Source organism: Brassica napus, chromosome C9, assembly GCF_020379485.1.
Source record: "Brassica napus cultivar Da-Ae chromosome C9, Da-Ae, whole genome shotgun sequence".
Taxonomy (NCBI): Eukaryota; Viridiplantae; Streptophyta; class Magnoliopsida; order Brassicales; family Brassicaceae; genus Brassica; species Brassica napus.
Genome location: NC_063452.1, coordinates 39,867,744 through 39,894,661, shown reverse-complemented (window position 1 = coordinate 39,894,661; position 26,918 = coordinate 39,867,744). Strand labels below are relative to the sequence as shown.

The following is a 26,918-nucleotide window of genomic DNA, read 5'->3' as shown; positions in this document are numbered from 1 at the left end:
TTGGATACGTGAGATGGTCGTTGGACCAAACTTTGTTGTGAAGTCATATCCGAGATTTTGTACTCGAGGATATGCATTCACAACTCAGAAGAGGAGACGTTCGAGTACGACTTATGATGCTGGCGTTTGTTCTGCATCAGGAGATGATGTATACTACGGACACATACATGAGATTTTGGAAATCAAGTATTTGGGCATGGTTGGATTGCGCTGTACTGTTTTCTATTGTGATTGGCACGACAACACTCCAGATCGAGGTGTGAGAACAGATGCATTTGGTGTTACATCAGTAAATTCGAGGCGAAAGCTGCAATATTATGATCCTTTCATTCTTGCTTCTCAGGCCGATCAGGTAATTAAATGTTAATTATTCAGAATGATTCATCATCATGTGTATTAATTTATAATTTTTCTAAATGTTACAGGTTTGTTATATCAAGTACCCCCGGGTAAGGAACAGAGATGATCCATGGGTTACTGTTACAAGACTCAACCCGAGAGGCCGAGTTCAGGGAAGTTCTGAGCTGGAAGACCCACTACAACCAAGCACATCCGGCAACTTAAGTGCAGCAGAAGATTTAGCTGGAGTTGGCCTTGTAGTCGATTTAACCGACTTTGGAGAGGAAGCCGTCGTTCACGTAGAGGATGAACCAGTGATTGGAGAGTTTCACCAAGATCCAGATTCAGATTCATCTGGTGATGATGACTCGGAAACAGACTACCATTGATTTTTTTTTTTTTTTTTTTTAAGAAATACCGAGGAAATTCCGAGGAACACTTGATATAACCTCTTTCCTCGGATATTAGTTATTTGGTTTATCTAGCAAGGCAAAGCTGAATACGAATTAAAAACTACTCAAAACACAACCAAATAAAACGAAGAAACCATGTAAAAGAAATACGAACTCATAATTAAAAAAAAATAAAAAAAAAACTAAGTTCAAAATTAACAGAAAATAAGACCATAAAACGTTAGAATAGAAAAGAAAATAAAATAGCGCGGTCGGAAATCAAATGGCAATACTGGCCGGTGATAGCTCCTACTCCTCGTCTCCTGCTCCAGATGTTCCTGCATCGTTGGGTCTCTTGGACCTCTTTCTTACCCTGTGTTTACCACTCGAACCCAAACCAGAGCTGGATGGAGAGTTGTCCCGATGAACTACATCATCCTTTTGGCAACGACACGGCCTGATACGTGAAATGGCAGCCCAGATCTTGTGTAGCATGTCGTTGTTTGTCTTTATGCTCTGATCTCTCCAATGTTGTTGCTGGCGCGAAGTGGCGTTCGGTGGAAGCTCTTGCAGCTTGTACTGGCTGGAGTCTGATGGGAGTAGCTGATGGGGTTGTGAATCATCTGGAATGGCTTGTGCAGCCTCATCTTCTCCTTCTTCATCAACCACGGCCTTGCCTTTGGTCTGATATTTTGGCGTGAAGAAGGATGGCTTGTCTACTAGTGCGGTAGCAGGGGGTAGGAACTCAACTGCAGCCTCTGAAAGTAGAGCAGTCAGGCCGATCTGAGGCAGGTGGCAGTAGAGTGTTTTCTTCGCTCGGTCCTGGAATACGTAGACGTAAGGACCATCCCGATCGATCCTCGAGTGGGGACCAGCTATGAACTCCTTACTTACTAGAGAAATGACATCCAGGTAGTTCCAAGCAATGTTGTTCGATCTGTCCAGTGCTACCTGCTGGTTCTCGCAGTCTACACCCACATGTGTAAGGATCCAAGTAATCACTGCACCAAATCCACATGCATTGCTCTTGGATTTGGTTACTTTTCCCTTGTATCCTGCTAAGTTTGCGGCCAGCACCGCTCCCATGTGTAAGGCAGTAGCAGGTGGGAATGTAGAGTTTCCAAATGCCGGTAGCAAATGTCTCACACCTTGGTACAGGAGGCGCAACTCCTATTGCGTGACTGATGCGGCTGTGGTTGTCCCGTATAGCAATGAGCCAATGAGGCGTGTGGCATATCTCAGTACTGGGCTCCGGATAAGTGACTCCTTTGCCTGAGAAGATCTTTAAACCCATGTGCCAATCGTTTCCCTGAAGTTCAACAGCTCTGAAGTCCAATAAAGACCAGATGTCCTCTCCCCTGCACTCAATCCAAATAGTCCGCAGAGGTCTGTGAAAGATACCTCAAAGTATACTTTCTGCATTATGAATGCCAGAAAACCTTCCTGATGGCTATCATCGGGACGGGTGACGTATGCGGATGCTATGAACTGGCGTACCAACTCCGGATAAGTGGGTTCATTGAGGTTGCATAGTTGGCCTAGACCCATGTTCTGGAACAGCCCTTCAATGTCTGATTTGATTCTCAATATTGTCATCGTCTCAGGACATGCTAGTTGTGTAGCCGGAACGGCTACCTTCTTCATGTTGTTGTAGTGGGTGGTATCAGACTTATCCCACTTCTTTGGCCTTTGCTTCTCTCCCTGAGAAGAACCCTCTTCTTGTGTGTTCTTCTTTGCTGATGTTTTCGTGCGCTTCATTCTCTACAAAATAGAATCATTGCTCTCAACATGGTTATAATCAATTAAGAACTCAAAGCAACATGAAAATGAAAGGCGAAATCGAGTAGTGATAAAAAAAACCAAATTGAAAAAAATTCTCAATCCCTAAATCATCTCAAATCATGTTCCAAACTCGTTGATCACAGACAATTGTGTTCTATTCCATGTTTAAACATCTGTTTCATGCATATTTGATCAAGGAATCAACACGGAAATAAGAAATTCACAAAACCCAAAAAATTGCTCAAGAACACGATTTCAGAATGTAGAGATTCGCGGAGTATACCTGTCTTAGGGTGAAAACGAGTGTAGGAATCAGGTAGAGCTCGAAAAATCAAGGGGAATAGAGCCCAAAATTGTTCAAATCGGATGATTATAGAGAGAGAAAAAGGGGGGGAATTATAGGGGAAATCGGAGGGGATGAGAGTTCAGAGGTTTTGATCCAAAAGGTTCGGGTTTTGCCTTATAATTATGTTTCCTGCACACGCATCGATCGATGCGTTTTTGAACAAATACGGATCGATCGATGCGTTTATAAAAAGGCTCCCGAGATTTTGTTCGATCCATCAATGGGATAATCTAATCGATCGATCACATTGTTACGCTTTGGTCCATCTTAGTGATCGATCGATGCGTTTTTGGATATATATCCATCGATCGATCAGTTTATAAAAAAACTTACACGATTTTCCGATGACAATCCGAGGAACGTTTGAGATTCTCGATCGATCGATGGGATAATCCAATCGATCGATCACATTGTTACGCTTTGGTCCATCTTAGTGATCGATCGATGCGTTTGTGGATATATACACATCGATCGATCCGTTTATAAAAAAACTACGAGATTTTCCGAGGACATTCCGAGGAAAGCTTGAGATTCTCGATCGATCGATCACATTGTTACGCTTTGGTCCATCTTAGTGATCGAACGATGCGTTTTTGGATATATATACATCGATCGATCCTTTATAAAACAAAAATTGACGTACTGAAACCCCAAACACTAGTTCCTCGGAATTTCCTCGAAATATTGCGACGGAATTCCGAGGAAGAAGAGGGTTTCCTCGGAATTCCCTCGGAATAATCCGAGGAAATTCCGAGGAAATTGGGTTTTTAAACCGAAAACAACGTTTTGCGGTTTGAATAACACCTATATAACCCTTATTAAGTGTCTTACGTTCATTATGAAGTCAAAAATTTGTTCCTTACCGTATAATTAACACTTTTCCGATTGTATGAACGAAATCCCACAACATAAGAGAAACACTTATACCTTTTAATGAACGGTAAAGGGAATACTTTCAATTAGTTTTAAAATTTGTTATTTCATGGTTTATGCTCATCTATACAAAGAATCCTCAATGGTATGCATTACAATTGTATAAGAAATGAAATACGGCAAAAAAAAATTGATGTTTTGAAACCCCAAACACTAGTTCCTCGGTATTTCCTCGGAATATTCCGAGGAAATTCCGACGGATAGTAAAATATCCGTCGGAATTTCCTTGGAATATTTTCATTTTACCGGGCAAATATTTCGCGAAAATTGAAATTAGAATTCCGACGGAAATGTCCGTCGGACCCTAGGTTTTATAACCACGAGCCCCTTCTTCTTCCCCATTTCTCTCTTCTTCCTCTGCGCGACTCCTCTCTTCTCTCCGGCGATTTTCCCCTGAAATCCGACGATATCTCCGGCGATCTCCCCCTTCTCATACACAAATCAAGTAAGGACCCTATCCCACTCTCTTAGGTTCTATTTGTTAGGTTTTTGTGTAGTTTTGATAGATTTTTGTAAGGGTGATTGGTTAGGATTGTGATTTGGTTGTATAATAGGGTTAGAATTGTGATTTGGTTGAATAATTTGTTTTGTTGAATTGATTTAGAATTTTTTTATAATTTTTTTATTTTTTTTGTATTTATAAAATCGATTTTTGTATATAAAATCGATTTTTGTATTTTACAAAACGATTTTTCTATATAAATTCGATTTTCTGGATTTTACAAAATCTTTTTTGTATATAAATTCGATTTTTTGGATTTTACAAAACATTTTAAATATCTATAAAACTTTTTTTGTGATTAAAACTATTATTTGGGATTTAAAAATATTTTTAATATATATATATATATATATTATTAAAACTATTTTTTGTAATTATTAAACTATTTTTTATTTATTAAAACTATTTTTTGTTTATTAGAACTATTTTTATATATTTATTAAATATTTTTAATATATATAAATCTTTTTTTGTGATTAAATTATTTGAATTTTTTTTAAAAAAAATTAATTTATATATTTCTGTATTTATTAAATATATATTTTTAATTTACATGTCTCATGATGATCAGACCCGGCCTCGACAGCGTCGTGGTCGTGGTGGTACGGGGAGCCAGTCTTGGGATTCCAGCCATTTTCAGGATTCTCCTTCGCCCCACAACTCCACCAATACATCTCCCTCTGCTGCACCCGCTCCTGCTCCTCTCGCTCCCGCTGCTGCATCCGCTCCTGTTCCTCCGGGTCCTCCGGGAGTGATGAGTGTTGCGGAGTTGGTTCAACAGCCCGGTCGTGACCATCTTCCGTATCTCACTCCGTATCCACATGGACGGGGTCAAACATGGTAAAATTAAACATTTTTTTTTCTTTAAATTTGGATTCATTATTAACCGTTTGTTCTTTTTATTAGGTTCAACCGATCCGGGAACGGGATCAGCGCATGGATCAACCGTATGATGTACTCGGCCCTCGACAGGGGACATCCGACTTTCACTCACTTCCCTACCGACAAGCAGGTTCTGTGGTTTCGTCAGTTTGCGGTAAGTATTCTAATTTTTTACTTATATTTTTAATCTATAATATAAATTTTCTACTAATTGTGTTTTTTTTCTGCAAGAGTTCAACTGGAATTCCGATGAGACACTCTTTATCTATCACCACTTTGTCCATAAAGTTATGGACAACTATGGGAAGCAAATCCACGAGTGGAAGAAGAAGTGGGAAATCAATAAGGTTTGATTTAATTTATTAAACAATTTTTTAATTTATTAAACTATTTTCTTTTTTTTATTATTAAAAGGTCCCAAAGTCGATGAACGACACGGTCTGGAAGGAGTTGTGTGCGCATTGGGATAAGGAAGAGACGAAAGAAACTTCTTCCACCAACTCCACCAACCGCAGGAGCGACCGTAAAGGGAAGGGCATCTACAAGCATAACTTGAGTGCTCAATCTATTGCCACTCTGGGAGATCGCATGGAAAGTTCAACCGCTTTTTCTTCAATTATTTGAGTTCGAGAATTTTAATTTATCGTGCATTTCTTCTAATTTCTAATGTTTCTTTAATTTATGTTTTTTTTCAAGGCGGAAGAAAATGATGGCGAGCCGGTTGATGATCTCGCCCTAATGAGGAGGGCGTATACGAACAAGAAGACCGGCCAGATTGATGACGGTTTTGTGAGGGACGTGGTCGACCTGGTCCAAACTTAGGTGGTAGACGAAGTGTCTCAGCTTCAAACCGAGGATGACGCTTCGACGGCTTCGACCAACTTGTCCCGGTTTCGAATCAACGAAATCGTTGAATCCGTAAGTTTTTTTTTTTTAAGTTCAATTCATTTATTTCTTGGTTTAAATTTGTAAATTTGGCTATTTTCTATTCAGTCGGTTCCAAAGAAGAAGGGACGTTTGGTCGGTTTGGGTCGTCGCACCCGGTCGGTTCCTCCTTCTTCTGCACCACCGCCCTTTGTTGATCCAGAAGTACTTACGGCTCAGTTGAAGGACAAGGATAATCGCATATCTTTGTTGGAGACCCAGATGGCGGCTCAACAGGCGGGCTATGAGGCACAGAGGAGGCTGAACCAGCAAATGATGGAGATGATGCAGAGGATGTACCCGAACGAGGTGTTTCCGGACGTGCCAGACCCGTAGTTTTTTTTTTTCCAAAAACTCAGAATGTTTTATTTTTATTTGTGAAACTTTGAATATTAATTAATATGATTTCAATTTTAATTTTATATTTTCGAATTTAAATTTCAAAAATTTAATTTTTAAAAAAAAATTAATATTTTTTACATTTCGAGGAAATTAATTATATTTTTTACTCGATCGATCGATGCGTTTTTGGACATAAATCCATCGATCGATCTGTTTATAAAAAAACGTTCAGAATATACCGAGGGACACCTTTCCTCGGAATATACCGAGGAACCGTTCCCTCGGTATATTCCGATCGATCGATGTATATATGTCCAAAAACGCATCGATCGATGAACTTTCGAGGAAATATCCTGACGAAGTTTTCCCTCGGTATATTCCGAGGAGATTTCCGACAAACTAGTGATCCTCGGAAATTTGTTTCCTCGGAATTCCGTTGGAAAATTCCGAGGGATTTCCGAGGAAAGAAGAAATTCCGAGGAATTATTTCCGAGGACTTGTTTTGTCGGTATGTCGTCGGAATAACGATATTCCGACGAAATTCCGACGATTTTTTCCCTCAGAATCCTTGCTGTTTTCTTGTAGTGCGTCATCCTCGGTTTGAAGCTGAGACACTTCGTCCTGCACCTGAGTTTGGACCAGGGTGACCACTTCCCTCACAAGACCGTCATCAATCTGGCCGGTCTTCTTGTTGGTATACGCCCTCTTCATTAGGGCGAGATCATCAACCGGCTCGCCATCATTTTCTTCTGCCTTGAAAAAAACATAAATTAAAGAAACATTAGAAATTAGAAGAAATGCACAAAAAAATAAAATTTCAAAACTTAAATAATTGAAGAAAAAGCGACTGAACTTACCAATGCGATCTCCCAGAGAGGCAATAGATTGAGCACCCAAGTTATGCTTGAAGACGCCCTTCCCTTTACGGTCGCTCCTGCGGTTGGTGGAGTTGGTGGAAGAAGTTTCTTTCGTCTCTTCCTTATCCCAATGCGCACACAACTCCGTCCAGACCGTGTTGTTTATCGACTTTGAGACCTTTTAATAAAAAAAAAAAGAAAATAGTTAAATAAATTAAAAAATCGTTTAATAAATTAAAAAATTGTTTAATAAATTAAAAACAAACTTTGTTGATTTTTCACTTCTTCTTCCACTCGTGGATCTGCTTCCAATAGTTGTCCATAACTTTATGGACGAAGTGGTGATAGATAAAAAGCGTCTCATCGGAATTTCAGTTGAATTCTTGCTGAAAAAAAAACACAATTAGTAGAAAATTTATATTAAAAATTTAAAATATAAGTAAAAAATTAGAATACTTACCGCAAACTGACGAAACCACAGATGCTGCTTGTCGGTAGGGAAGTGAGTGAAAGTCGGATGTCCCTTGTCGAGGGCCGAGTACATCATACGGTTGATCCATGCGCTGATCCCGTTCCCGGATCGGTTGAACCTAATAAAAAGAACAAACGGTTAATAATGAATCAAATTGTAAAGAAAAAAAATATATGTTTAATTAACATGTTTGACCCCGTCCACGTGGATACGGAGCGTACACTCTCTCAAAACGCTACAGTTTTGGTTCTTGAACGCGGCGGCTCGCCTTACGATAACTCGACGGCAACTGATATCGGAAACTTTGCCAAAACACTCTCAAACACATCTAAATCGTGGTCGCAGCTTTTCGTATCCGAAGACGGCGTCTACAACACACGTGCGCGCGTCCTCGGTGGAGGCTCGGTGCTAAACGCTGGATTCTACACGCGTGCGGGGGATGACTACGTGAAGGAGGCCGACTGGATGAGCGATGAAGTGGAAGCTGCTTACGGGTGGGTCGAGAAGAAAGTAGCGTTTAAACCTCCGATGTTGGGATGGCAAACCGCGTTGAAGGACGGGCTTTTGGAGGTTGGAGAGTTTCCTTACAACGGTTTCACGTACGATCATATCAACGGGACCAAGATCGGTGATACAATCTTTGATGATGCCGGTCAAAGACATACGGCGGCGAACCTGTTGGAGTATTCTAATCCGAACAGCATTGCTGTCTATTTGCATGCTACTGTTCACAAGATCCTCTTCACCACCAAAGGTATTTGATTTTTTTTTTTCTTTTGAGAAAAGGGTATTTGATTGTTCTACACCACTTGTTCTTTCTTTCTTTCTGTTCTTTGGATTATAAGGGAACAAACTCCAGTTACTTTGCTTTGTTTTGGCTTAAACATTTCGCACGGCCGGAAGTTATAGTTTGACTATGGACAAAACTTAGGTTATTTAAATTCACCGACCCTTTCATAACCAATCAAAATCCCAACAAGATTATTACCAAAAATATTAATTATTTTTTAAAAAAATCAAAAATAATTGAAAAAAGAAAATGATGCCAATAACAAAACCCTAAATTAAACTCTAAACCCTAAATCTTGAACCCAAACTCTAAACCCTAAATCCTATACCCAAGCTCTAGATCATAAACCCAAACCCTATACCCTAAACCCAAATCCTAAACCATAAACCCTAAACCCAAATTTTATATCCTAAACCTGAATCATAGACCCTAAACCCAAACCGTAAACCCTAAACCCAAAAGGTTTGAATTTTGAGTTTAAGGTTTACAGTTTGGTTTAGGGTCTAGGATTTGGGTTTGGGTTTAGAGTTTACGGTTTAGGTTTATGGTCTAGGATTTGGGTTTACAGTTTGGGTTTAGGGTTTAGGATTTGGGTTTATAGTATAGGGTTTGGGTTTAGGGTTTACTATTTGGGTTTAGTATTTAGGGGTTAGATTTAGATTTAGGGTTTAGAATTTAAGATTTAGGGTTTTGTTAGACATCATTTTTTTAACTATTTTAAATTTTTTAAATAAAATAATATTTTTTATTAATTATCTAGGTGGCGCTTTGATTGGTGATAAGAGAGGTGGTGAATTTAAAGGTTCACCATAGGGGGTGACCTAAGTTTTGTCTTGGACAAAATTTAGGGTTTAGAGTTTAGGTTTATGATTTAGGGTTTTTGGTTTTGTTAGTGGCATCATTTTCTTTTTTCAATTATTTTTGATTTTTTTTTTAAATAATATTTTTATTAATTAACTAGGTGACAATTTGATTAGTTATAAAAATGTGGTGAATTTAAAGGTTCACCCTAAGAAGTGAACCTAAGTTTTGTCCTTTGACAATATAGGGGCTATTCAACCTATAAAAAAGAACTTTATAAAATTTGGGAGCCAAGTCAAATGTTTCTTGTGTCCTAGAACTGGTGAGTTCAGTTTCTATCAATGTTTATAAACCCGACCCGGACACTGAACCAGACGACTTACCGGGTTGTTGGGTAACTGGATCGACCGAGGGTGAACCACGTGTAAATAAATGAATTAATTTTATTATATAATAATATATCAACTATGTAAATACAAATATAGAAACTAAAGTTTTAATATTTTCTAAACGTTTTTTAAAACATAAAATAATAGTTTGGATATGTATATATTTTATGTTTAAAAACATTTATAAATTACGTAACTTTAGTTTTTATATTTTTATTTTCATTTGACATACAAAATTTTGAAAAATAGTTTAGACTATTTAAAATTTTCTCAAACAAGGTAAGAGATATGACATCTAAAAAAATCAAGACATAAAATATATAAATATTTAAATGTCTAATATGAATAATAAATTAAACTTCAAATACAAAATAAAACAAAAGTAAAAGATCATTGTAATAAATTGTCAATAATGAAAATAAACTAACACCAAATCAAATCAACTAATTTTGGTTCACTCTACCATTGTTCACTTCATTTTCTTCAGGTGGCATAGTGAAACTTACATCAAAATCTAAAAATCACAAATATAAAACTGAAAAGGGAAAACCTAACTTTTTTTTTCAACCATCAGCTAATTTCTTAATTGGAAATTTAGAATAGAAAACATAATCTAAAAACATAATTAAAAACTAAAAAGAAGTAAAAGTTATTTATTGGTTCAACCGGTGGTTCAACCGGTATCGGGTTCCGGGTTTTACTGGAGTTTTGCGGGTTTTTAAATATTGGGTTTTTCAAAAAACCCAAACCAGATTTTTTCTGGGTCACCGGGTTTACCGGTTCAACCGCGGGTCCGGGTCGGATTTCAAAACACTAGTTTCGATCTAGATATTTTGCTGTAGAATATAAACCGTATGTTTAGAATTTTTTTTTTTTGCTGTGGATTATAAGTTGTAAGTTTTAGTAATGTAGTTATAGAAACTGGATTGTGAATTTTTAGTTGTATATAGCCAATTAAATATTAAGTTGTAATTAATTCAAAATTAGAGCCAGAATGATAAAGATTAATAAGCTCAAATATAATTTTTAGTTTCTATTTTAAATGATTATCCTAAATAGATATAAGTCGTATATGATATTTTATCAATGAATGTGAAATTTATATTAATGTGCTATACATAATCTTTACAAAGTAATTATAATATTCTAGTCATATATGTACATATATTTTGTATATATATTGTAAATATACAGTAAAAACTCTATAAATTAATAATGTCGGGACTATGGAATTTTATTAATTTAAAAAATGTTTTTTTTTCTATTTTTCTATTTTTTATAAAATAAGAAAATATTTGATTTTACCGTATATACATTAATTAAATTTTAGAAATTTAACTTTCATATTGTTTTTATATTATTTGGTGTATATTTTTATGTTTCATAGAATTTATGTGGTTTTTGATATAATTTTAATAAATATTATAAAAATATGTTGAAATGTTAAGAAAAATAAAAGTATTTTCACTGTGAATATAAAACCAACAATATAATGTTTAGTTTGTATTTATATAAAATGTATATATACATATATTATTAAATTATGTTTTTAATGGGACCATATATTTGCATAAGACTTTCTAAAAAAATTATTATCTTATTATTTTATCAATTTGTGTCATATTTTGAATCGGGAGCGACCTAGCATAGCCGCTCCAAGAGGTCGCTCCCGACGCGTTTCTTCGTGTCTCGCCCCATCAAAACGCGAGCGACTTGAGCTGGTCGCTCTGGCTGGAGCGACTTGAGATAGTCGCTCTGGGCTGGTCGCTCTGGCTGGGAGCGACCTTGGTAGGTCGCTCTGAGAGGTCGCTCCAGGATGCTCGATTTTGGTGTCTCCGGACGAGAGGATGCGAGCGACCTTGGTGTGTCGCTCCAACATGTCGCTCTGAACATCGGGAGCGACTTCGGCACGTCGCTCTGGGAGGTCGCTCCAGGGGTCAAATCCGTGTGTCTCCGGACGTGAAAACGCGAGCGACTTCGTGCGGTCGCTCTGGGAAAGTAGCTCCGTGATGTGGTGCACAGCGACTTCAAGTAGTCGCTCCGGGAAGTCGCGCCAGGTAGTGCTCGTCCAAAGATCACTCTAATCACCTCCTTTGAGCTCCAAATGCACCCAAATGTCTCCAGGGACTCCATGTGGTACTCCAATACCTAATAGAGACATATGTATGTAAAATGCAACCTAGACATGGCTAAATCCTAATCTATATGATGAAAATGCACATGAATAAATGGATAAAACAATGTAAATATGCAAGATATCAGAACTCGGGACCAAAATATTTTTTTCAATTTCATAGTGTTTATTAATTTATAGAGTATTAATTTATAGAATTTCTATGATTATTATTTATTAGAGAGAAAGAAAAATATTTGTCAAAGAAAGAAAAGATCTATTCTCAAAGTACTTGAAATAATGTTTTTAGAAAGTTATTTTTCAAAAACGTAGATTTGTGAAAGAACTAATTATGGCGGCTGTAGTTTAATAAAAAAAATTACAGCTTGATTGCTGTAATTTTAGTACTGTGGAAGGAAACAAAGTTGTGCACAGCAGCGACGGCTCTCACCAATCATCGCCTATGTTTTGGGCAGGAAGGCCAAGGCCAAAAGCATACGGAGTGATATTTCAAGACGCAAATGGACTGTTACACAAAGCTGAGCTGGCGAAAAACGCAATGAACGAGGTGATTTTGTCGGCGGGTGCCATTGGGAGCCCGCAGCTGCTGATGCTTAGCGGCGTGGGTCCTATGGCTCATCTTGTGGCTCACGGGATTAAACCGGTGGTCTTAGACCATCCAATGGTCGGGCAAGGGATGGGAGATAATCCGATGAATGCCATCTTTATTCCTTCTCCTACTCCCGTAGAAGTTTCTCTAATACAAGTCGTTGGGATCACAAAGTTTGATAGCTACATCGAAGGAGCTAGTGGTGTAATCTTCTCTTATAGTTGGACTCGTAATTTTTTCGATGGCGTTTTGAATTATTTTAACGAGGTATAATAAACATAACTTTATTAAACGTTATTACAACTTTATTATTTACTAATGAAATAACTATATGCTAATGTTTTTTTACCTTGTTTTGTTTTGACTGGGTAAGATGCAGACAAGCCGTACTACCACTTCCACATCACTCTCGACTCAGTCCATCACCGACTTTTTCAAATCCATAAATCCATTATTAAATGCAACCATAAAAGCTGGTTTAATCCTCCAGAAAGTCGCGGGACCAGTCTCTAGAGGTCACTTGGAGCTAAGGAACATAAACCCAAATGATAATCCTTCAGTGAGATTTAATTACTATCAGGAGCCAGAGGATCTAGAGAAATGTGTTGAAGGGATTGCAACTATCATTAAAGTGATTAACTCGAAGGCATTTTCCAAATTCAAGTACCCGGAAGCGACCATACATGGCTTGCTCGATATAATACGGAGCGTTCCAACTAATCTGAGACCGAGGCATGTAACCTCGGTGCTTAATTTAAAACAGTTTTGCATCGACACTGTGATGACTATTTGGCATTACCACGGAGGTTGCCAAGTTGGAAGAGTGGTAGACAAGAATTACAAAGTTTTAGGTATTGACGGTTTAAGGGTTATCGATGGATCAACATTTCTCAAGTCTCCGGGGACGAATCCTCAAGCTACGATTATGATGCTTGGAAGGTAAATACATAAAATAAAATGAAGAAGTGATCCAAAACATTAACCATTTGATTAAGAAATGATAGTTTGATTGTTGTCTGTAGGTATATGGGACAAAAGATTCTTCGAGAGAGGGAGGTTTTCCGCAAAAGGAACGAAGAAACATGAGATATTACTTTTTGAGATATATGCTAAAAGAATCATGGACTTGAATTATTTTAATCAATGTATGCTGAGCTAAAATAGTCTTAACGTGTACATCAATCCATGTTCTGTTTCTATTATGTATAATAATGGTGGAATCTTTGAAATTCAGATGGTTAGTGTGCGTAGTATATGCTTTGATTTGAATCTTGCCTATTACACTTTCAAAGAAGTGGCTTGGAAAGTGAAGCATCTGCTATATGTGAGGATAATACTTAGAGCATATGCGGTTGCTCGAATGGTTTATTCTTGGTTATATAAATTGCATAGACGTTGTTAAAAAAATTGTAACGACCCGATTCCGGTCTCGGAACTCGTTAGCCGGCTAAGGCCCAAGCAATACCCGAGGCCCAAGATGTTTGTCTATAAATACTCCTCCCAGCCTTATTTTCTCCACCTGCAAAGAAACAAGAATCAGAAATTTTAGAAAAAAAAGAAAGTTCATGAAAGAGTAGTTTGATCTCTTGCAAGCTGAGCCATCGCCGGAGCTCATCACGACCACCGCACGCCGAGAAGTCGACAAGCTCTTCACCACCGTTCACCGCAGCTGAGAACCGCCGGAAACCGCCGCCTCTTAAGCTTTGTTTTTGTCCGTTCAGTATATCGGCCATATCTCTCTAACCGTTGAGAATCTCGCGCATGGAAAGCCACCATCGTACTCCTCCGGTCGAGACGAAGGCGCAGCCACCGACCACGCCGCAATCGGAGTCCGGATGAAGCTGCACGCTCCGTTCAAACTTTCGCCTCCGCTCGCGCGTGACGGCCACGCGCCGCAGCCGGAAATCGTCTCCGCCGCTTTAGCCGCCGTCCTCCGCCGCCGCCAGACCGTCGCCGAGCCGCCGCTTCGCCGCTACCGAAACGCCACCGGACCACCGTGACTTGCTGCCGCCGGCCGCCGTGACTCGCCGGTGACTCAGTGAGTCAACTTGTTGACCGGTTTAAATTGAATTCGAAATCGGTTAGGGTGAGCCGGTCGGTTAAGTAAAATTGATTTTTGGTCAAGGGTTGACCGTTGACCAGCGAGTTGACTTTTCCATAAACCTTGACCATACCTGTTTTAAACCGTTCGAAAGGCGTTGTGACTCGATTTATCGCCCTGATTTTAGATTTGGAGTCTATTTGAGCATCCGGAGTTCATAGACACAACTTCTTCTTGTTGCTAAGGTGAGGGCTACTCCGATTAAATCCCGAACTAGTTTAGTACTACCGTTATGGAAAGTCTAGTTTCGAAACATGATCCGTCTCTGTGAATCGAGTCTGTTTGAGAGTTTTGTTTGTTTATTATTGTTATTGATTGTTAAACCGGAAACAGAATAATAGGGGATTCAACGATTGATTGAAATGATTGATGTTAAGAACTGTTATATATATATATATATATATATATATGTATATATGTGAGTCCATGTGTTGAGATTGTGGGGTGCAGAGGTGTCTGCACTAGGCCGCGGGATTTGTGGGGTGCAGAGGTGACAGCACTAGGCCGCGGGATTTGTGGGGTACATAGACATTTGTACTAGGCCGCATGTTTGAGAGATTGCGGGGTACGGAGATATTTGTACTAAGCCGTGTGTTTAGCGGGGTACAAAGACGTTTGTACTAGGCCGCTTGTTTGTGGAGATTGCGGGGGTACAGAGTGGACTACTGTACTTACGACGCTTGCAGAGTTATATATATTTATATCCTTATGAGGAAATGCGGTATGCTATCATCGTATTGGTTGTAGCATGTCTAGTCCACTAGACATATATTGATTGTTCTGTGTGGTATAATAGGCACCGTGATTGTCTCATGCTAGAGCTAGGCCTACATAGTTGTAGGACTATGAACTGAGTCAGTGGTTTGCGGTTTAGCATCCCATACCTCACTGGGCGATTCCCCTGTCGCTCACCCCACCTTCTTTCCCCTCTCAGGTGAGACCGATGAGCAGGAGTGATTATATCGGACCGATGCTTTTGGGCTTTTGGGTTTTTACTACTATCGGGCTTTGGACTTCTATCACTTTTATCGTTTTATCGCTCTTGGGCCTTTGAGCTTCTATCTATCATTTATGTTATTTCGTATTTTGGACTTTCGGTATATGTCGTACTTTATGTTTCGGATGTTATCGTTGTTGGCCCTGTAGGCCTTGTGGTATCGTATTGACTTATATTTTGTACATATATTTTGTATATATATTGTAAATATATAGTAAAAACTCTATAAATTAATAATGTCGGGACTATGGTATTTTATTAATTTAAAAAATGTTTTTTTTTCTATTTTTCTATTTTTTTTATAAAATAAGAAAATATTTGATTTTACCATATATACATTAATTAAATTTTAGAAATTTAACTTTCATATTGTTTTTATATTATTTGGTGTATATTTTTATGTTTCATAGAATTTATGTGGTTTTTGATATAATTTTAATAAATATTATAAAAATATGTTGAAATGTTAAGAAAAATAGAAGTATTTTCACTGTGAATATAAAACCAACAATATAATGTTTATTTTGTATTTATATAAAATGTATATATACATATATTATTAAATTATGTTTTTAATGGGACCATATATTTGCATAAGACTTTCTATAAAAAATTATTATCTTATTATTTTATCAATTTGTGTCATATTTTGAATCGGTCGAACTTGATGTTAGGAGTTTTCAAGTCTCCTAAAACAAATGTTGTAGTATAACTGATTGTCGAACCAGTTCTGAGGGATATCAAAGCACCGAGAATGCAAATACTCACTTAATCTAAGTGCAACCAATGATTTAGATGGGTTTTAAACTACTACTAATACTAGAAATCAATTACAGAATGATACTTTCTTGACTAAGGGAAAAGAGAACTCATGGGCATAGGGATTAGACCTTGGGTGATCAAGTTTCGAACTAAGGATGACAAATGATCAATCAAACTATCGACCTTAAGCCTAGACACAATTTTAAGCAAGCTCTATGTCTAGATAAATGCTCATTTGCTAACATATCTCAAACATCAAATGTCTTTGGTTGAATAATATGAAAACAATCATTACTAACAAGTCTATTAGCTATTTTAGCACCTTTAACAACAAATGTCTTTGGCAAAGTATACTAAAAGCCTAGGAGAGTTGTCTCAGGCATTTCATCAAACACCTTTTGGGTGGGAAATGCCTATCGATCAACTTTTGAGTGGCCAACTCAGAAGATGCATTATGAATACTCTACCAGCAAGGAACAAGAATGATCTACACTAAAACATCCTAGAACTAACCTAATCACCCTTAATCTCCCTAACCCATGAATTCAAAAGGTGATTACTCACTAATCTCCATGATTCCTCTTAAACCCATATTGGATTTCAGATTAATCATGTAGAGGAATAGATAAGAAATCAACAAGAACACAAGATGAAAGCAATGAAATCTGAATCAAAAGAAGTTTTACTAGTTGTTCTCTCCAAAAAGATATTCTCTGCCTCCCTCTTTCCGAGTACTTAACTTAGGTTTATGCAATGTAAAACAACAAAACAAATGACCAAAAGGCCCCTGAAATAACATAAAAATCGTCCAAGCAAAACACGCGGAGCGACCTAGCATAGCCGCTCCAGGAGGTCGCTCCCGACGCGTTTCTTCGTGTCTCGCCCCGTCAAAACGCGAGCGACTTGAGCTGGTCGCTCTGGCTGGTCGTTCTGGCTGGAGCGACTTGAGATAGTCGCTCTGGGCTGGTCGCTCTGGCTGGGAGCGACCTTGGTAGGTCGCTCTGAGAGGTCGCTCCAGGATGCTTGAATTTGGTGTCTCCGGACGAGAGGATGCGAGCGACCTTGGTGTGTCGCTCCAACAGGTCGCTCTGAACATCGGGAGCGACTTCGGCACGTCGCTCTGGGAGGTCGCTCCAAGGGTCAAATCCGTGTGTCTCCGGACGTGAAAACGCGAGCGACTTCGTGCGGTCGCTCTGGGAAAGTCGTTCCGGGATGTGGTGCACAGCGACTTCATGTAGTCGCTCCGGGAAGTCGCTCCAGGCAGTGCTCGTCCAAAGATCACTCTAATCACCTCCTTTGAGCTCCAAATGCACCCAAATGTTTCCAGGGACTCCATGTGGTACTCCAATACCTAATAGAGACATATGCAAAATGCAACCTAGACATGGCTAAATCCTAATCTATATGATGAAAATGCACATGAATAAATGGATAAAACAATGTAAATATGCAAGATATCAGAACTCGGGACCAAATTATTTTTTTCTATTTTATAGTGTTTATTAATTTATAAAGTATTAATTTATAGAATTTCTATGATTATTATTTATTAGAGAGAGAGAAAAATATTTGTCAAAGGAAAGAAAAGATCTATTCTCAAAGTACTTGAAATAATGTTTTAAGAAAGTTATTTTTCAAAACAGTAGATTTGTGAAAGAACTAATTATGGCGGCTGTAGTTTAATAAAAAAAATTACAGCTTGATGGCTGTAATTTTAGTACTGTGGAAGGAAACAAAGTTGTGCACAGCAGCGACGGCTCTCACCAATCATCGCCTACGTTTTGGGCAGGAAGGCCAAGGCCAAAAGCATACGGAGTGATATTTCAAGACGCAAATGGACTGTTACACAAAGCTGAGCTGGCGAAAAACGCAATGAACGAGGTGATTTTGTCGGCGGGTGCCATTGGGAGCCCGTAGCTGCTGATGCTTAGCGGCGTGGGTCCTATGGCTCATCTTGTGGCTCACGGGATTAAACCGGTGGTCTTAGACCATCCAATGGTCGGGCAAGGGATGGGAGATAATCCGATGAATGCCATCTTTATTCCTTCTCCTACTCCCGTAGAAGTTTCTCTAATACAAGTCGTTGGGATCACAAAGTTTGATAGCTACATCGAAGGAGCTAGTGGTGTAATCCTCTCTTATAGTTGGACTCGTAATTTTTTCGATGGCGTTTTGAATTATTTTAACGAGGTATAATAAACATAACTTTATTAAACGTTATTACAACTTTATTATTTACTAATGAAATAACTATATGCTAATGTTTTTTTACCTTGTTTTGTTTTGATTGGGTAAGATGCAGACAAGCCGTACTACCACTTCCACATCACTCTCGACTCAGTCCATCACCGACTTTTTCAAATCCATAAATCCATTATTAAATGCAACCATAAAAGCTGGTTTAATCCTCCAGAAAGTCGCGGGACCAGTCTCTAGAGATCACTTGGAGCTAAGGAACATAAACCCAAATGATAATCCTTCAGTGAGATTTAATTACTATCAGGAGCCAGAGGATCTAGAGAAATGTGTTGAAGGGATTGCAACTATCATTAAAGTGATTAACTCGAAGGCATTTTCCAAATTCAAGTACCCGGAAGCGACCATACATGGCTTGCTCGATATAATACGGAGCGTTCCAACTAATCTGAGACCGAGGCATGTAACCTCGGTGCTTAATTTAAAACAGTTTTGCATCGACACTGTGATGACTATTTGGCATTACCACGGAGGTTGCCAAGTTGGAAGAGTGGTAGACAAGAATTACAAAGTTTTAGGTATTGATGGTTTAAGGGTTATCGATGGATCAACATTTCTCAAGTCTCCGGGGACGAATGCTCAAGCTACGATTATGATGCTTGGAAGGTAAATACATAAAATAAATGAAGAAGTGATCCAAAACATTAACCATTTGATTAAGAAATGATAGTTTGATTGTTGTCTGTAGGTATATGGGACAAAAGATTCTTCGAGAGAGGGAGGTTTTCCGCAAAAGGAACGAAGAAACATGAGATATTACTTTTTGAGATATATGCTAAAAGAATCATGGACTTGAATTATTTTAATCAATGTATGCTGAGCTAAAATAGTCTGAACGTGTACATCAATCCATGTTCTGTTTCTATTATGTATAATAATGGTGGAATCTTTGAAATTCAGATGGTTAGTGTGCGTAGTATATTCTTTGATTTGAATCTTGCCTATTACACTTTCAAAGAAGTGGCTTGGAAAGTGAAGCATCTGCTATATGTGAGGATAATACTTAGAGCATATGCGGTTGCTCGAATGGTTTATTCTTGGTTATATAAATTGCATAGACGTTGTTAAAAAAATTGTAACGACCCGATTCCGGTCTCGGAACTCGTTAGCCGGCTAAGGCTCAAGCAATACCCGAAGCCCAAGATGTTTGTCTATAAATACTCCTCCCAGCCTTATTTTCTCCACCTGCAAAGAAACAAGAATCAGAAATTTTAGAAAAAAAAGAAAGTTCATGAAAGAGTAGTTTGATCTCTTGCAAGCTGAGCCATCGCCGGAGCTCATCACGACCACCGCACGCCGAGAAGTCGACAAGCTCTTCACCACCGTTCACCGCAGCTGAGAACCGCCGGAAACCGCCGCCTCTTAAGCTTTGTTTTTGTCCGTTCAGTATATCGGCCATATCTCTCTAACCGTTGAGAATCTCGCGCATGGAAAGCCACCATCGTACTCCTCCCGTCGAGACGAAGGCGCAGCCACCGACCACGCCGCAATCGGAGTCCGGATGAAGCTGCACGCTCCGTTCAAACTTTCGCCTCCGCTCGCGCGTGACGGCCACGCGCCGCAGCCGGATATCGTCTCCGCCGCTTTCGCCGCCGTCCTCTGCCGCCGCCAGGCCGCCGCTTCACCACTGCCGAAACGCCACCGGACCACCGTGACTTGCTGCCGCCGGCCGCCGTGACTCGCCGGTGACTCAGTGAGTCAACTTGTTGACCGGTTTAAATTGAATTCGAAATCGGTTAGGATGAACCGGTCGGTTAAGTAAAATTGATTTCTGGTCAAGGGTTGACCGGGTTGACCTTTGACCAGCGAGTTGACTTTTCCATAAACCTTGACCATACCCGTTTTAAACCGTTCGAAAGGCGTTGTGACTCAATTTATCGACCTGATTTTAGATTTGGAGTCTATTTGAGCATCTGGAGTTCATAGATACAACTTCTTCTTGTTGCTAAGGTGAGGGCTACTCCGATTAAATCCTGAACTAGTTTAGTACTACCGTTATGGAAAGTCTAGTTTCGAAACATGATCTGTCTCTGTGAATCGAGTCTGTTTGAGAGTTTTGTTTGTTTATTATTGTTATTGATTGTTAAACCGGAAACAGGATAATAGAGGATTCAACGATTGATTGAAATGATTGATGTTAACAACTGTTATATATATATATATATATATATATATATATGTATATATGTGAGTCCATGTGTTGAGATTGCGGGGTGCAGAGGTAACTGCACTAGGCCGCGGGATTTGTGGGGTACATAGATATTTGTACTAGGCCGCATGTTTGAGAGATTGCGGGGTACGGAGATATTTGTACTAGGCCGTGTGTTTAGCAGGGTACAAAGACGTTTGTACTAGGCCGCTTGTTTGTGGAGATTGCGGGGGTACAGAGTGGACTACTGTACTTACGACGCTTGCAGAGTTATATATATTTATATCCTTATGAGGAAATGCGGTATGCTATCATCGCATTGGTTGTAGCATGTCTAGTCCACTAGACATATTTTGATTGTTCTGTGTGGTGTAATAGGCACCGTGATTGTCTCATGCTAGAGCTAGGCCTACATAGTTGTAGTGCTATGAACTGAGTCAGTGGTTTGCGGTTTTGCATCCCATACCTCACTGGGCGATTCCCCTGTCGCTCACCCCTCCTTCTTTCCCCTCTCAGATGAGACCGATGAGCAGGAGTGATTATATCGGACCGATGCTTTTGGGCTTTTGGGATTTTACTACTATCGGGCTTTGGACTTCTATCACTTTTATCGTTTTATCGCTCTTGGGCCTTTGGGCTTCTATCTATCGTTTATGTTATTTCGTATTTTGGACTTTCGGTTTATGTCGTACTTTATGTTTCGGATGTTATCGTTATTGGCCCTGTAGGCCTTGTGGTATCGTATTGACTTTTGTATTATGATATGGAGATTATTATTATTATTTCGGTTGTAATATTTTATTATTATTTTATTTTCGCGTTTATATTATTTCGAGAATGTCCGGTGTGACAAAAATCTCAGGAGAAAATTATTAGATGAAAGAAACCAGTGAAAGGGAAACTCAACGTTGGCAAGGAAACTATAATCAGTGAGACAATATTATTGCTCACAAGATTGAGGTTGAGTCTTTGCCAAAGGAGAGTTGCCCTTTTACTGTTTTTTCTTTTGATTGTGTTCATTGTAAATTTGCAAATCAGATTCCCTTATCATTTCTTCACTGGTACTAATTGCTTCTACTTCATTTCTGCTTCTTTTACTTTTTACTTCTTGTTGGCAAGTTTTCAAGGATATCTAATTTACTTCATTGCTTCCAGTTCATTTCTGCTGCTGTCAAAATGTTCAGGTACGGCCGTACGGGTTTGTGACATGAATATGAATATTCCCTCAAAACTTGTGTTGCGATTTTCTTTTACTAATTTGTGACAGTTGCGAATTAGATTAGTTTTTACCAATTATTGCAACGGAATTGGGAAGCAAAATCCGTTTAAAAGATTCAGTGAAAATTTTGTTTTATGTTAATTTGAAATGTCAAAACAATCATATCTTGATAACATTTTTGAATCATTTGGCAAAAAAAAAAAGATAACTAATAATTGACAACATCAATAAGATGTACACTCTTGTTCAACATCAAAATAATTTCACATCTTGTACAACACAAAACCTTATTTGGAAAATCCATGAATATACATACCACTGATTATATCTTTAGAGTTTATTCTTTGGAAATGAAGAGCATAAATTGGTCTCATCTTCAATTGGAGAAACACTCAAATCTTTTTCATTCTTTTCCCCAACCTCATCTCTCTCTCGAAGAATCCTTTGTCCCATGTACCTTACATGCATATAACACGATCCAACAATCATATATCTTTTTTAAGTCAAGAACATTTATAAAATCATTTGGTTAATTTGCATTTTTACCTTCCGAGCATCATGACTGTGGCTTGGAGATTAGTTCCAGGAGACTTGAGAAATGTGGATCCATCGATGACCCTCAAAGCATCAATGCCTAATACTTTGTAGTTCTTGTCAACTACTCTTCCAACTTGACAACCTCCATGGTAATGCCATATAGTCATCACAGTATCGATGCAAAATTGCGTCAAGTTCAACGTTGAGGTCACATGCCTCGGCCTCAGATTGGTTGGAATGTCCAGCATGAGATTGAACAGCTCATGTGCGGTTGCATTAGTATACTTGTAATTGAAAAATGCATTCGAGTTTATTACTTCAATTATATGGTTTTGAGACCTTTAACACAAATCTTAAGATTCTCAGGATCTTGATAGTAGTTGAATGTCACTGAAGGGTTATCATTTGGGTTTGTGTTCCGGAGCTCTAGGTGACCCCTGGAGAGTGGTACGTCGACCTTTTGGAGTATCAAGCCATCAATAGATTTGAAAAATTCTATAGTTGATTGGGTGGAGAGGCTTGCCTGCAAAATGTATTATATAAGTATATAAGAGCATTAGCATTTAAGTCTCTCTATCACAGTTTTTATGAATTTATATTAATATTCTAAGTGATATATTTATCTGGTTAAATTTTAAAAACAAAAAAAACAGATACACAAATAGCAAAAAGACAGCTGTAGAACAACTTATTTCTCATGTGGGCAACGCTTCTTTACAAATAATCTTTTCTTCCTTTCTTATTCTCTTTCTTATTTTATTATACTTTGTTATTATTTTCGCCTTGCTAAAAAAAATGTTATTATTTTTGTTAAGAGACTATTTAGACAGCACCACTAATGATGCTGAGTCTTATAATTCTAGAATAAGTAATAACTAGATTTTGATCCGCGTTAAAATACGTTTTAAATTTTTTATTTGATTTAGAAAACTAGTTTAAAATTAATTTATTATCGTCAATGATAGAACATTAGATGTTCAGTTATTTGATGTAAGCCTATTGGCAATGTGGACCTGCACATATATTTTTTTGTTGTTGTACGGATCAAAAATTAGTTTATATTACAAAATTATTTTATATATTTTATAAAATTTAGTGTTATATTATACAATTTTATAACTATTATTTATGTACCTTGTTCGATACTATTACTGTATAATATTTTGTATATATTGTTATTTCATAATTAATTAATAAATATCAATTCATTAATGCCATGGTTAGTATCAAAACCTATTATTTTAAAATAATTAAATGGGTGAACAACCTAAAAGAGAAAAATAAACAATCTTTTTATAGTTTGCAAAAAATAACATAGATGAATTTTTTTGAAGAATAAATGACATATTTAAAGTTGATTATAATTTTGTTTATATAAAAAAATATTGTACATGTATTTATCGTCTCATTGCTTCAAATATAGAAAGCTGATGAGCATATTCTAATATAGTGCTAAATGTATTTTAAAGATTTTATTGTAAAGATAGTGGTGTCACTTTGTTTAGGAAAATATTATATTAGTAGGGAAGTTAATGTAGATACCAATTCTAATAAATATCATCTCGATGAAATTTTGCATTTTAAATAGGAGATATTTGTTGTCAATTAAATATTATATATCTAGTATAACCCGAAGGAAATTTTGTTTTAATACGATTTTCTTAATTGTAAAATTTTATTAGCATATTTTTAAACACCGTATAATGAATGATTTCTATTCCTAAAACAATGAAACTTTGCTAGCATATTATTACACGTAATTTATTAAAAGTTATTCAGATTACATAATAAATCAAATATTGTCTTGCTAACACTCAAGTGACAACCTGTTATTAGTAGATAAAAAATATAATTATATTTTAACAAATTAGATAACATCTCCGATAGCTCTTAATCCTATCAGTTTTCATAGATCTCTATGTTTTATTGGTTGTTTTATTCCGGTCCGATTACCCAGACCATCTCATGTTTGAGTAATAGAATAACCGTTTGTTGCCAAAAAAAAAAAAAAAACAGTCATTCATCCCCTCAAATTTTAAGGAGGTGAATAATACACTTTCAAATTTGATGGTGCATTATTCTCCTCCTAAAAATACTATTTATTTTTCAGTTTAGTCCCTACAGTTTCACAATCACATCAATAACTTTTTATATATCATATTTTAATATTTATCTTTATATTTTCTTTAAAATATTTCAATTAAAATTATTGTATTAACACCTTTTGTACTATATATAGTTATATCTGACTACATATTATTATATTTTCTCAAAAATAATTTATTTTAATATGTTTCAAATAGTATATTTTATTCATATTTGAAAATTTAACGATTATAGTTCATTATCAATAATTTTGAGAAGCTGGCAAATCACTAATTTTGAGGACTAAAGTGGAAATTATTATTTCTATTAAAAATAAATTTGAGGGTGGCCGTTGGAGTAATACACCATCGTCCCTTTATTTTGAGGATGACTCCCCTTTAAAATGTGGGGCTTATTAACATTCAATGTAACTATATTGTACCTCGTTGGGAAGTCTCAAAACCCATCGAAAAACCTACGGGTCAAGTTATAAGAGAGACTCAAGCCAGCACAATATTCACTGAAACTATCAAACTTGGTGATCCCAACAACCTCTAGAAGGGACACTCCAACAGGTTGAGGAAAAGGGACAACGACAATGTTTATCAGATTATCTCCCATCCCTTGTCCAACCATGGGGTTATCTAGGACCACACGATTAATCTTGTGGGCCTTAAGATGAGTCGTAGGACCCACACCACTAAGCATCAATAGCTGCGGGCTCCCCATGGCACCGACAGACAAACTACTTCATTCATTGCTTTATTCACAAGCTCTGCCTTGTGGAACACTCTATCTGCATCTTGATATATCACTCCAGACGCCTTTGGCTTCGGTCTTCCTGTACAAAACACATAGTTTTCATGTCCAAAAATATAGATATGAATAAGAAAATGTGAGTATGGCATCCATTACCTTTGGTGGTGAAGAGGATCTTGTGAACATAAGCGTACAAGTAGACAACAATTGTGTCCGAATTAGCATACTTTAATAATTCCACGACGGAGTGTTTTTGTCCCTCACGGTCGAATAACATAACACCGATCTTCGTCCCATAGATATGATCCAACGTGAAACCATTGTAAGGTAACACTCCAGCCTCGAGAAGCCCATCTTTCAACGCAGATTGCCATCCCTTCATAGGTGGCCTGTATACGAGTTTCTTCTCGACCCACTCATAAGCAGCTTCCACTTCCTCCATCTCCCACTCAGCCTCTTCCACATAGTCATCGCTCACACGTGTGTAGAATCCAGCGCTTAGTGTTGAGCCTCCACCGAGAACACGTGGCTGTATGTTGTATACGCCCTCCTCAGAGATGAATAGCTGTGACTACAAGTTCGGTGTGTTGTTCAATGCTGTGTTGGAAAAGTTGCCGATGTCGGTGGCTGTAGGATTGTCATAGGGAGAGCCACCGCGTTTAAGAACCAAAACTGTGGCGTTTTGAGAAAGCGTTGTGGCTAACGCACACCCTGAGGCCTCTCCTCCGATGATAATGTAATCGAAATGACCGATCTTTGGTGCTAATGTTGTTGGGTTCCTTCTAGATGGAGGAAACCCATTGGGTTTGGTTGGTGATAACCAAACTTGGAAGTTGGACCATTGGTAGTCCATGTGATTATTATTGGGCCCTTTGGGTTAGTGAGACATTATATAAAGTCTCTTAACCTAATCTGTGTGGTTAGAATTGACACAAAAAAGAAGAGTACTCAAGAAGACTCACTACACAAAAGAGAGATTATGTCTGGGTTTTTCAAGGCATGTTTGGAGGGGTCAAACGGATCCTCATCGGACTGATATTTTGTGGGATGCTTTAAAGGTTCATCGAAGGGATTGGTTTTCAACGGTTGGATCTTCTATTGTCTGGGTTTTAGTGAAGCTGATCATCAAAGTTCTTCAGTAGTGCTATCTTGAGTGTTTGGTAAATCCGAAGGTTGGATATTCTCTGATTGAGCTGAAACTTTGCAGAGGTGTTATTGACTAGTTCATCTTGGATTTGTAAGGTGGGATTAGTCTCTGGTTACCGGAATCTTAGTGAGCTGTGGTCGTCTTGTGGCTGCCTGTTTTGTTCAAATTTTTATAAAATTTTGGTCAAATGCAAAGCTAGCCTCGTTTTGTTTTACAGAGACTTCATTGGAAGTCTAAACTTTGTTTTTGTTTACAAAAGAAATTTTAAAAACTTCACATAAAGTCAACTAAGAAGAATTTAAAAATTGTCAATTTCAAAACTAACACATGCATTGACCAAAACATTTTACATGCATTGAGCAGAAGACTTCAGGGGAGTATGCTTCGCGAAAAATATCATAAAATTTTAAACTCATATGAATTATCTAGATT

The 26,918-nt window shown here is 37.8% G+C and overlaps 2 protein-coding genes and 1 pseudogene across 2 annotated transcripts; 2 read left to right on the top strand and 1 right to left on the bottom strand.

The window, feature by feature from the left end:
* The first annotated feature begins 7,937 nt into the window (after nt 1-7,937).
* LOC106423655 (protein HOTHEAD-like) lies at nt 7,938-15,823 on the top strand. The gene is made up of 3 exons (XM_048768923.1): nt 7,938-8,525; nt 12,341-13,413; nt 13,497-15,823. Exons 1-2 carry the CDS (start codon nt 7,958-7,960, stop codon nt 12,745-12,747), a joined length of 975 nt encoding a protein of 324 aa, XP_048624880.1. The 5' UTR covers nt 7,938-7,957; the 3' UTR covers nt 12,748-13,413; nt 13,497-15,823.
* Nucleotides 15,824-18,250: 2,427 nt separating this feature from the next.
* Nucleotides 18,251-19,489, top strand: LOC125593024 (protein HOTHEAD-like). The gene is made up of 2 exons (XM_048768922.1): nt 18,251-19,196; nt 19,279-19,489. The coding sequence occupies exons 1-2, from the start codon at nt 18,631-18,633 to the stop codon at nt 19,340-19,342; spliced, it is 630 nt and encodes a 209-aa protein (XP_048624879.1). The 5' UTR covers nt 18,251-18,630; the 3' UTR covers nt 19,343-19,489.
* A 1,506-nt stretch (nt 19,490-20,995) lies between these two features.
* Nucleotides 20,996-26,906, bottom strand: LOC106423654 (annotated as a pseudogene).
* Between the last annotated feature and the right edge of the window lie 12 nt (nt 26,907-26,918).

What these genes read in the sequence shown, in the direction of transcription:
- LOC125593024 (XM_048768922.1), top strand. Translation starts at nt 18,631, where the DNA reads ATGCAGACAAGCCGTACTACCACTTCCACATCACTCTCGACTCAGTCC. An exon ending in ACGATTATGATGCTTGGAAG is followed by an intron (nt 19,197 to 19,278) that starts GTAAATACATAA and finishes TGTTGTCTGTAG; the next exon opens with GTATATGGGACAAAAGATTC.
- LOC106423655 (XM_048768923.1), top strand. Translation starts at nt 7,958, where the DNA reads ATGTTTGACCCCGTCCACGTGGATACGGAGCGTACACTCTCTCAAAAC. An exon ending in GATCCTCTTCACCACCAAAG is followed by an intron (nt 8,526 to 12,340) that starts GTATTTGATTTT and finishes TGTTTTGGGCAG; the next exon opens with GAAGGCCAAGGCCAAAAGCA.